Source organism: Xiphophorus maculatus, chromosome 17, assembly GCF_002775205.1.
Source record: "Xiphophorus maculatus strain JP 163 A chromosome 17, X_maculatus-5.0-male, whole genome shotgun sequence".
Taxonomy (NCBI): domain Eukaryota; kingdom Metazoa; phylum Chordata; class Actinopteri; order Cyprinodontiformes; family Poeciliidae; genus Xiphophorus; species Xiphophorus maculatus.
Genome location: NC_036459.1, coordinates 8874497 through 8886948, shown reverse-complemented (window position 1 = coordinate 8886948; position 12452 = coordinate 8874497). Strand labels below are relative to the sequence as shown.

At 39.3% G+C, this 12452-nt stretch overlaps 1 protein-coding gene across 4 annotated transcripts in view; it reads right to left on the bottom strand.

Annotated features, from left to right (window-relative positions):
• ppp1r12a (protein phosphatase 1 regulatory subunit 12A) overlaps positions 1-465 on the bottom strand; it is a 47277-nt gene extending 46812 nt beyond the window's left edge. For all 4 annotated transcript variants that reach the window (XM_023350053.1, XM_023350055.1, XM_023350052.1 and 1 more), the window contains exon 1: positions 138-465. In XM_023350053.1, the coding sequence (XP_023205821.1) occupies positions 138-374 (237 nt within the window). In that variant the 5' untranslated portion in view covers positions 375-465. The remainder of the gene's footprint in view (positions 1-137) is intronic.
• Positions 466-12452: the final 11987 nt, after the last annotated feature.

The window sequence follows — 12452 nt, the reverse complement described above, 5'->3', positions numbered from 1 at the left end:
CGGTAGGTAAACAACGGGATGAGAATGGCTTCCATTTGACAGGTGTTCCAGGGCATGCAGTTGCTCACAGTAAAGGGATATTTGCGTCTAGAGGTGCCAATGAGTAATGCTACAAACAATGGCAATGAAGCACAAACCTGGTGGAGCGCAGTAAGACCGTCTACATTGGCGTAGTTGATGTCAGCGCCCCGGTCAAGCAGACGGAGCACCTCCTCGGTATCACCGCTTGAGCAGGCGGCCAGAAACACGGCGCCATCATCGAACTTCACCTTCGTCTTCTTCTTTTTCAGAACAGGAGGCTCCTGATCCGTCTCCGAGCCCAGCCATCGCTTTAACTGTTCATTCCTTTTCTGTTTGGCGTCCGCCATCTTCATCCCCCTCCTGTCTCGGGCTTCTTATCGTGCTCCGAGAGAGGGTACACTTTATAGAGGCACTATCCCACAGCGCACTGGGGCGTGGGAAGGGAGGGTTGGGGAGGAGGGGAAAAGAGGCGTCTGGATTGTTTTCCATAACCTCGCGAGAACTGGCTCCCAGGAACTGCAGTACAAAAGGACAATACAATTTCATACTGTATTATGTGTCGTACACATTGACAGGAGAACAGGTTTCACAATTCAGAAAATGTAGTAAATATAAATAAATTTCAAAAGTACAATTAGTGAATAATATTTAATTTTCTTCCTCTTTTTTATGCATTTATTTATTTACATTCCTGGTGTCATGACTAAACACACAAGAGCTGCAAAATTGTAATTTTCTTAATTTGTTTAAAAAAAAAAAAATCTTAATCAAACAAATTAATCAATTCAATATTCCTCAAAATATATAGTTGATGATCTGATTATTTTTGTACAAACTAAATGTTATACATGTTAGGGTACGTCAGTCAATAGAAGAAAATATAGAATAGAATAGAAATGACCTTTGCTGACCCACAGTGGAAGAAATCTTGGTGCCATTGCAGCAAGCTAAGGTCAGTGAGAGCATGTACATTCACACAAAGGTGAAAAAATACATGTAAAAGAAAAATCGGACAATGAACGGCAGGGACAAACATAAAAAATAATACCGTGCACTAAAAAATACCATACTCAATTTAAAAGTAATGTTCAGCAGAGTACACTGATTTAGAGAAAGAAAACATACAGGATGTGCAGAAATTTGTGTGAATAAATAACAGCAGACTAGAAATAAAAAAAAAACACAAAATATATATACATAATATTCTTTGATCTAAACCATGCTATTGTAGCTCTGACTGTATGTTTATATAAAGGTTTACATATCTTCCCATCTCCAACCAATTTGTGGTTGTTTTGTGGCAAAATGTAGAGAGACACTGCTTTACAGCATATTATGGCAATATGTTGCAAAACAAATCATTTGAATATCATTTCTTACAAAAAAGAAAAAAAACTGTGCCTGTCTTAAAGTATATATTTTAAGTTATTTTTATTTTCATGAGTGCTATGCAATGGCTTTTATTATTGTAAGGCATGATGCTAATAAACTGTCAACACTGAGGTGGGTAGTCTTATCTTTTCATTTCAGGAAGTGGAAGGAATTTTTTTTCATGCTAACCAAACAAACTTTCATTGTCAAGGTATTTTCACTTTGGTGCACACATAAATGCATCAATGACAGGGCCCTGCCAGCTTTGTCCCATGTGATCTATTTGTTTCCATGTCATGGAAACTCACCGCTTTTCACAGAGAGAAATAAAATCCACCTCACCAGAGAGCACCTGTAGGAATTTGATAAGTAATACTTGAAGAGCTTGTAATGTCTGGAGGACTAAAGCACCTTGGTGGTCCTTCTCAACCTGGAGCAAAAAACAAGGTGGTCAGGCATAAAGTCTTTTTTATTTCAACACAGCCATCTGTTATTGTTGGCAGGGAACCCCGTATGCTCAGCATGAGCTGCAGTATTACCTTCTCACATGTAAGTTGACGGTATGAATTGTGCCCCTGGTATTGTTTTTTTTCCTCTCTGAGGAGTCACTACAGATGATAATGAAGTTATCTCTCTCTCAAAAGTGAATATACATGATTAGATGCCACCCACCCACTGAATGTGGATCTGACATCCTGAATTAAAATCTGTTCAAGCAAAAATATTAATCCAAAGCATGCATGCAACTGTGAGCCATTCATATAACATTATTATTTTCTCATTTAGGCACAGAAATTGTGTGACTGTGAAATAATTTTGGTAATTTAATTAGGCAAATGTTCTAGATTTTAAATTAGGAGGAATGTTTAGCAGATATGGAGTGGGGGAAACGGTGTGGGTCATAAAGATGAGAAACATCATCGGCTTCACTGTCAGAAGGTTGTTGTCCAGAGGCTTCAGTCAGTGCTGTCATCAGTGAAGTTTAAAGGGAAACCTAATAGTGAAAACTGATGTTTTTCAAAGTGATTAACCATAGCTCACCATGCTAGCATAGACTTAACAATTAAGCAAAATTCGGGTCCCATATGCTGTAATGCATGTAATGCATGCATGGACTTTATTTTATGAATGTAGTTGTTAAATATGTTGTAAATTTGCTATTTATATACATATTAGAAGAGACTACCTGCTTTAGTAGAAATAAAAATTAAATAAAAGCAAGTTATTCTTCACACGAACAATGAAATCCAGTATTGAGCCAAATCAGGTCTATTTGATCAGACTGTGGCACTACTGAGCTATAAAGGTAGCCATGGTGGCTTTAATGGTTCCAGCTTGTCTGCATTACTGGGTGTATCATCTTCGATGCCTCATGAGGTTTAGGTCAGGCGAGTCGGCTGGCTGGTCAAACACAATGATATCATGGTCATTACACACCAAACTCTTCAGTTTCATCCATCCATCCATCCATCCATCCATCCATCCATCCATCCATCCATTTTCTAACACCCTTGTCCCTTAGTGGGGTCAGGAGGTGCTGCTGCCTATCTCCAGCTAACGTTCCGGGCGAGAGGCGGGGTCACCCTGGACAGGTCGCCAGTCTGTCGCAGAGCAACAACAGGACAAAACAACCATTCACACACACACTCACACCTAGGGAGACTGTGGGAGAAAGCCGGAGAACCCGGAGAGAACCCACGCATTCACAGGGAGAACATGCAAATAGGCACTTGCCGATAATCATTTCAAACAATTAGTGATGTGAAACCTGAGGTTTTCCCAGGTAGATTTAAATGTCTGACACAAACCATGATCTGTCGGCACCTGTCACTTTGATCTCCTATGACTGTTGCTCCTATTCCCTGAAAAAATAAAACTCTGTGCAAGTGACTCAGGTTTGTCAGTAACAGAAAATTATGTCTGCACTCTCTTTCTGTTTGTCTGCAGCATCTGAGACGGTCATGTGTGTTGATTAACAGCAAAAACACAATGTCTCAGTGTAGGCCTGTTCATAACAGTATGACATCAGTGCCACTACTGATGTCTGAATTCTCAGAGGAAGCTCTTCTTGACTGGTTAGGTCGAGTATTTCTTAGGGAAGATACTTACAAGTGTGGTTTGTGAAACCAGATGAGGTGTGCAAGTCAAGTGTGCAGTAAAGACAGCTGGTGAGGGGGAGGCTGGTTGTTTGTCTCACTTTGTAAATGCACAAGGGTGCAAGCATTTTTATTTGGTCTACTGAGGATTAGTCAGTTTCAGCTAGCCCCTTTTTGGGAAGTAGAAGATGATATTGTCAAACAGTTATTGAGTCATCTAACACAATAAACTGATCAAAATTAGATTCATAAAATATTAATTTAGGATTTATACCATCCATTTATAGTCACCATAATATTTCAAGGGTTTTGTATATCAGGAGATAGCAAAAATAATCTGTTTTTTATTAGATTTTCACATACCAGAGATTACACAATGTTGTTATTCATTACACAAACATAAAGATGACTGCCTGGCCTCAACACTACAGAGCTAGTTCTGTAGTGTTTAGGAGGGCTACCTTCTTTCATGTAATTGGTTCGGCAAACATAATACCTGCATTACAAATTTTATAATGGAGGCTAATAACATGTAGACCACCACATTTTACATAGTTAGGAACCTCATATTGAAGTTGTCATGTGAAAAACTCAGATTAACATCAGTTCCCAAGAGAAAACCACATTGCTAATGTTTTTGGAAGCAGACAGAAGGGATCTGTTCCTTATGACCTTATGGGTGACAAAGCAAGAAACGGTTCTGCTTGAGTTTTCTGCTGTGCAAACTACTCTGCAATGAACTGCAGAAGTCACGGCAGCCAAAGAAGAAGCAAGTTGTCTCTGCTTCAAGCTACCAGCGTGTCAGTGCAGGTGACCCAGACAAATAGCACTCAGAGACTGGTGACTGGTGAAGTGTGGACACCTCGGTCCCATCTGAGAGAAGCCAGACACCACACTTACATGCTCCCATGTCACCCAAAAGCCTGTTGTTGGCGCCCCCGACACTGACACTCTCATCTCCCTTCCCAACAGCCTCTTTATCAGGACAGATAGAAATAGTTATGCTTTGATGTTATCAGAAGACTTTTAAAAAGTGATGTTGATAATTAGGCAGATGGGGATTCATCAGGCCTTCTGACCCTCTCAGTTAGACACCATGAGGCCTGTCTTTATTGTGTCACAAAAACGATTTTGAAACTGTTCCACACGTTAAAAACCGCAAAACAAACCACTGTAGCAAAAATGTATTTGTTGCTGACTGCTAGGGGGAAAAAAAATCTTTCACAATTTTCCCAGTTGTTTGGAAATCATTTGGATAGTGCAAATATACAATTTTCTCACCACAGTCAACATCGGAGCGCCATAAGAAACTGAACCATTTATACGCTCATTAAACTCATACAAAATTGTTCTGGTCAGAGGCTTTCATCTAATGTCATTTAAGTTTTGCACTGTCAAGCATGGTGGTGGTAACATTATGATAGTGGTAATTGATGACTACAAAACTGTGTTTTGGGGGAACAACGCGAACAAAACGGGGTCTAAGTTTAAAGTTTTCACTTTAATTAAATTTGAAAACATCCACAATGTATCCAGCTTTACTTTAAGTTGATCTTTTTAGCTGATTTATGCGCCTGGGTCTTGGTTCCTCTTTGCATGTGGCAGCAATTAATGTTGCAAATGCAGCAGAAATTTTGAGAATAATGCACAGACATGAATTTGTGCCTGCAAACTTCAGTCAGAATTTGAAGATAAAATGTTAATGCGTTTAAAGTCTGCTTGCACTGTGCTAATATGCAGATATATCCATCCTGGGATTGAGCAGAATTGGAGGAGGATTACTTGCAGACAACAGCTGAGCTGTAACATTGAACAAAAATAGGGCCATTGCTTTTACTCAGCGGGGCCTACATCACCAGAGCATCACTTGATTCTGCTTATTCAGGCCCACACTATTATGCTGGCTGGATAACAATGGAGGTTTGACAGTGTTAACTTGGTTCAAGTGTGTGGAGGCTGTGTTATGTCCGGCATTTGCAAATGAGCAGAGGACTTAGTGCGTGATGCAGACACATTGATTTCGACAGTGCATGTTCCTTTAAGACCAAATGAGTGGCGAAAGCCTAATAACACTGGGCTATTTGAGTGACCTTGTTTCCTGGAGAAAAAAAGCTAATAATAGGGCAAAATCTGGAGCTGTGGTGGAGCTTGTAATAGGTTAGAGCTAAAGGCTACAATGAATCATTTCATCCACACAAACCATAAAAAGAAAGGACATCATTTTCTGCTGTTGGAAATATATATCGTCATTGATGCAAAAATGAAGAGGAGCGTATATCTGTATCCACATGATTGTAGTGGATGCTGTGAGACATATTTAGTGCAATCTTTCAAGTCTCCAACAGCTCTCATGTGCCCACATGCATACTCTGACTAATTATTACTTATGTCAGCAGTGGACATGAAGTGGTGCTTGTCCAGACTGACTGTCTTAACCTGGTGAAAAACAGTAAGCAGAGTAGTTTTGTTGAGCTCTGATCATATTAAATATATGTAATTTGGTTATGAAAACCACAAGTTTGTAATTAAAGATTATGTACAAAACTGTTTATTTAGACTAACGTGGTTTTGAGGAAAATAATTTAATAGATATTTAATACAAATATTTAATATCTTCATGTCCTTTCAAAGATTTAGTCTTGAGTAAATTACGTTACACAATGAGGTGGATGTAGAATCTAGTTCTTATTACCTAGATACTGGTCATATGTTTACAATTATTTGAAATAAGGAAAATGTAAAAGCAGTTTAATGCTGAATCACTAGATTGACAACTATAGCTAATAGTTTACAACAGTAACAAATTTTAGATAATGAACAGCTTGAGCTAGGCTAGGCTAAATTCAATTTAATTCTGAAGAAACCTTACTTAATTTTGCAAAATGTTGAGTTATTTATTCTATTGCTTCTTTGGATTTATTCATATTTATTCTACAAGCCCGAGTAAAGAATTTGAAATATAAACTCAGCTACAGCCATGAATGTTTTTCATTTAGCTGATGGTTTGATTAAATAAATATAGATTTAGCTATCTAACTAAATTCAACACAAATTAATAATCCTGTAGGCTATCCTAAGACTGGTAAACTCAAGAAGAGTTAATAAAAAGAAGCAGAAAAGTTTTTGAAGCTTGTCGATCTACACTTTTTGAAATATTTTGGGTTTTTTTAAATCCAGTTTGTGAGTAAAAAACCGTATTAAATCTAATTAAAGTGCAACAGTTGGGCAGGAAGGTTTCCTTGAAATAATTTCCACAGCAGCTGAAACATACATTCCCATACTTTGTATTGTTCCACTGCCAATACTTATCTCCTAGGTCTTCTCAAGGCTTTGGTTATCCTGTTTTATAGTTCTTGATTTAGCTATAGAGCCCTGTGCACTCATTATTTCCATTCACCTTGATGAAAAGGATCATGAGCGGAAAAACAGAGCTGTGTTTGGTGTCTAAAGCCTCTGCTCTGTCAGCTTTAAAAATACCACTTACACGCTGTGAACTGAACTCAACCCCGCGGATGGTCAAGGTTTGTAAGTCTGAACAATTCATATTTTCAGGCCAATGGTCACAGATCGTCTCATCATTCTGTTACCAGGTGCCATACAGCTTGTTCCTTTAATGTGTTAATCTCTCACAACCTTCATATTCCTAACACTTACTGAAAAGATATCATTGGGACTTCGTCAAAGCCAGCAACAATTAATGTCAGCTTAAAAGAACTACCCCCCAATACAATTGTAAAGGAAATTCAAAAGTACTTTATACCATGTGTCTTTAGCAATCAGCAGACAGCCATTAAATCTGCATTAGCTCTCTCTAGTTACACAGAAAATGACATCTGGCAAAGCTCCAACACCATACTTCAGAAAGAAGGCCTGAAGCAGCAGCTTTAAATAGATAAGCATTACTTGTGCTACTCAGCTGCAGTGAAACCACCCACATATGATTATAACCCTTTATGCAGCTATCTGGCAGTATTATCTGTACTAGCTACAGCAAACCTTTGCATGTGCTTCAGTATAAGTTTCAAGATAAACAGAAATGTATTCTATTTTGTCTCATTTAATAAGTGTTAAATATATCAATGTTTTTTCACAAGGTGAAAATCCCACTTCACTTTGTGTTGATTTTGAAACTGTGGCAAACAGAAATGAGCGAAAAGGTCAAGCTCCTTCAAAGTTCACATTTATTTCTACCATTTTCCTATAATTCTTATATTATAATTTGTACAAAACACGTTTGTCTTGTAGAAACTAGAGCTTGATTAGAGGGAGTCTTAAAAACTGGGTCAAGAAGGCAGCTGCCAATACATAATCCTCAATGAAAAGTTTATATTTTAAAAAAGTGGATGAAGTCCTGGACATATTAGTGGCATTTATCACATTGGCTGACTGTAAATTTTGACTCAGCAGTGTTATCAGTTAGGTGTCGACCTCACAAGAAGGTGTGGCAATGTTGCAGCTGACAAGGTGAGAAGTGACGCTATCACATATGGTATCTTTTAAAAGCTCCACTTTGGTCTTGCAACAAAGAGCAAGAGAATGGAGAGTTCTATGGGAGTGGAACCTAAACAGAAGGTGGATTGGGGAAAATTGAGGTGATTGAACAGAAATGACTCTGTGTCAATTTGGTCTTTTTGTAGCCTGTTTCCTACCCATGAAATGCCAATTCAATTTGTTTTAGTTTCTTATCTCTGTTGTTTTCTGTATATTCTCATTATATATTTCAGAGAAGGGCCCCTTAACTTGGAAGATCAGAACTAATTGTTATGCTAGGCTAACAGTAAGCTGTAAAAGTTGATAACAATATGTTTTCTGAATGTTTTGCATTCCAGGACTAATTAAGTTCATCCACATATATGTTGTACATCTATTTGACTTATTCAACAAGTCACGATAATCACATGTATAAATAAACAGCATACGTCTAAAACTTTAATACATTCTTCTTATATTATTGATAAAAAACCACACCGACTCAATGACAATCTAAACTTTCTAATAATGGAATGGAACAAAAAAATATGAACTACTGAGTGACAGAAATCTTTATCAAAAACAAATTATGTTAAAGTTTGGTGCTATTTCCAGATATACATGTATAAATAAAATTGACCAAACCTTTTTATCAGTGTAGTGATGCTAAACAAATCCCAAATTCTTATTTTGACAGCCATTTTGACCAATAAACAAACAGAAACAAACATAAAAAATGTTTTTGTTTGTTTCTTCCTATCTTGGATTTGATAGGAAGTCCAATAAAATATAAACAGTCGTATTGTTTTTAAAAGGTTGTGTGACATCATCATAACAATCTTTGGTGGAGGGCCGGTGCTAAAAATAGCAGAGAAGTCAAAGTGGTGGGACATATATGTCCATGAAGTGTGCAGTGAACATTCTCCAGATAACAGCAGATGGCTCTTAGAACACCACCATCAAGGTGTTGGTGTTCACCTGTAGAGAAGTGAAACTCTTCCAATATGGTTGCTGTATTCAACAAGGGGATGTTCATTTGAGCGTTTGTAAGCATAAAGTAAGCATGTGTGATCTTAATCACACGTTACAATGGGAAACAAAAATTGTTTCAACCTAGAGCAGCAGCTGTGCAAGAAGTTACACCATAGTTACACCCCAGTGACTGACCATCAGTAGCTTTACTGTACAGTGCGTTAGGAAAGTATTTAGAATCACCCATACAATGGGAATGTTTAGATCAAAGCACTCATTTGTTACAATGACTGCAGTTGGTTACACTCTTAACCAACTGAGAGTTACAAAAGACTACTTCTGCATCTCCTGTTGCTAAGGTGCTGCAGCATTTCTGCTTTTTGTGAACTTAACAGCAGCTCCATGTTTCTTTTAGAAACAAAAAGCTAACCTTAAAAAGATGGTTAAATAACACAGCGTGAATACAGAATACAGTGAAAAATCCCCAAGTTCAGGAAATCCTGAGTTTCATAACAAGCTTTTCCCAGCTGATGACGGATGGAAGCCCTATTTCAGCTGAATGAAGTCATCATCGTCGTGTGTTTCGCTCATGTGCTTGATGAGCTTGGGCCAAGACTGGCTCTGCTGTTGGGCTTCTCCGCTTGCTGTGGGGAGGGAGGAAAAAGAAAAAAAAAACATAAGGAGTGTGGGGGGGAGGACAGAGTCCACGACATCATCTCTCCAGACCTTTTATGGAGCTCTCCAGCGGAGGGCTAAGAGAGCTGGCCCACTTTCCCATCAGAGCTTCCCAGCCCCATCTCCTCTCCCTCAGGGACCCTGGAACACAGTGTGTCTGAGCAAAGAGATTCAGCGTGATAGGAAACACAATACAGATGTACTTCAAGGGCAAATAACTCAACTGATAAAGGGAAAGAGTGGTGATGCAAAATATGAGCAGGCATGACAAAGCTTGATCTAACGTCTGACAAGAAACCACAAGTTGTAACTTAGGGTTGTCATCGTTTTTTGACTTTAATTGAATCCTGATCATAGGCTGGAGGTCTGTCATCCAGATCCCATCTAGTAGCGGGGAGGAGGGAAGAAGAGGATGAAGAATAAGACAGGCTTCGGTGCAATGATGATCCTCTAGATGTCATCCAGTCCTCACCCCACTGCTGTGCCTCATGCATGAACCCTGACCAGAGCCGACCCACACCCACAGACAAACACTCGCTCTGAAAGGGCAAGACAGAGAAAAATACGTAGGGGGGGATGAGACGGAGTTTGAGATGGAACAAGAGAAGAAGGAGAGTGATGAAGCAGATAATGTGGGCGAGCAAAACATGTGTGCATGTCAAAAAAGAGACAAAGAGATGGATAGAGGGGAAGTACCAGTGCTTGTGAGACAACATGAACGAGAAATGAAGAGGTTGTTCTGTTTGCAGGTTTGGTCCAGCTCTGTTCCCAGATCAGCTGTTTGAATTCTGTTTTTTAAGAGAGGCCTTGAGCCCATCAACTTGCTCCATAAACAAAAGGCCTCTGAAATACGTAAAAGGGATTTTAGAGCAGCTGGATGTGGTTTGTTGTTGTGATAGTTAGATTTCAGTCCAGTCAGAACAGTCCATTCTAAATCTTTCTCACAAAACAAGAGCTATTTTTATAATAGGAAATGACATGCACATATAACCACAGAGGTTCATATGCACTTATAACCTCTCTCTTTGCAGGAGGTTATGATGGTTGGAGATTTCTACCCTTCATATATTTTCTCATGTTGGTTTGAACACAAATGTTGCACCTTCAGTTGCTGTATCTGAAAAACTGAATCAGTGCCTGGCCTGTTTTGAAGTTGTTTGAAGGCACAGTGAATTTTATCTATGTAAACTTGTAAATTTGAAGAAAGGCATAAAAAAATTGCCTGAATAATTTTCTTTTGTATTATTCTGACAAAAAACGGTTATGTATCTTGTTTTTATATCTAATTCAAACTGCGCATTGTGTATGTTAGAACCTTTTCTGGCTAAACTTTTCCTGCTGGTAGAAGAGGCTGCAGCACTTGGCCATTACCTGACATTCAGACTCCAGAAGACCTCAGGGGAGCTGACAGATGACGGGACAGCTGCACGGTCTTTTGCTATGCGACAAATGTGAGCTAAAATAGCAAATTAATGAAACAGGCTCAAGTTCAGACTGGGGCTCAACAGCAGGCCATATTATTTTGCTCTGAGCTGTCAAACTGTTCAATGGATATCAATTTTAACAGCTGCTAAGGCATAATTATGCATGGTGGTAACTCTTAAATCTGTGAAAATGCTACAATTGCTGCATTGGTGGGCTATCTTTTAGTAAAAGGTTAAAATATCGCTCAAATAGTGTGAAGGATGCTAAACATGAACAAGCAGTTCACAGTTAAATAAAACAAGCCATTTATGGATTTTCATGCGAGGATATAAAAGGTAAGATCTGTTGTCATCCAATTCTCCTTCCTTGCAGATTTACGGCCCTCACAGCAGTTTCTCAGAGAAGACACTTTTCTGCCTCATGAACCCAGAACTGTTTCTCCCCCGTTGCCATGGCGTCCTCACCTCTGTGTACCTCACTAAACCTTCAGCCGCCCCGCCAGGCCTCACTGCCTACCGAGCTTAGCAGATCTTCTCCTTCTGCTCAGCAAAACTTCAGCTACCAGCAACCTCTTTTTCAGCTGCTGTGAGGCCTATTATGGTCAAATGAGACAGTATGGCTGTCCGGGAACAGCATCTTCTGCACTGTAAATCTGAAAGTGTTGCCTCATGCTCAGGGTCCTGTGACAAGACAAGGTCCAGAGGTCGCGCCTCCAGGTGATGTGTTTCCATAGGCCCGTGGAAAGGAAATGCACATATATGGTGTGCTCTTTATTTATTGCCAGCTCTTTTACTGGATGAGCGCAGACTTTCTCCTCCTGCAAGCTCTGCAAGTCTCGTAAAGCCGCAAAGTCAGTTCTCTGTGCGAGATTTCGGTGTCTGATCTTTTTAAAATGCAACAATTTTTATCGACTGTATAAACAGAGAATAACCTGAAGAGTGGATGTGGAGTTTTCATCGTCTGTAAACCTTAAACCAGAACAACTCAAAAGCTGCAATCTCACAATGTAAATAGCAGAGAGCTCTGGACACTGTACAGATGAAGTTGACAGCTGGTAGGAGAAAAGGACTGTATGTTTTAGCAGGCTGCTGAACACAGCAGGAAGTCAGGAATGATACAGCAGCCTTAGCATGCCTACCATTCAGACAGTGATGGTGGTGGTCGACTGGTTTCCGACAGGTTTATGTGGAAGCTTATCAAACATTACTGAGTTCCCAGTTAGGGTTTCTTCCGTCTGTCTGACTCTTATGTAGATACTGGCAGTCTCGGTCCAAAGATACATCCTCTATGTTCATCTATTGGCTTGTAAACATTCATGCATGAACAGAAAAGGAAATAGCTAAGAAAAACGAGAGTTCAAGAAAAGAGCACATGGGATCCTCCTTATGATGACCCCACAAAGCCACAGAAAGGACAGAAAGG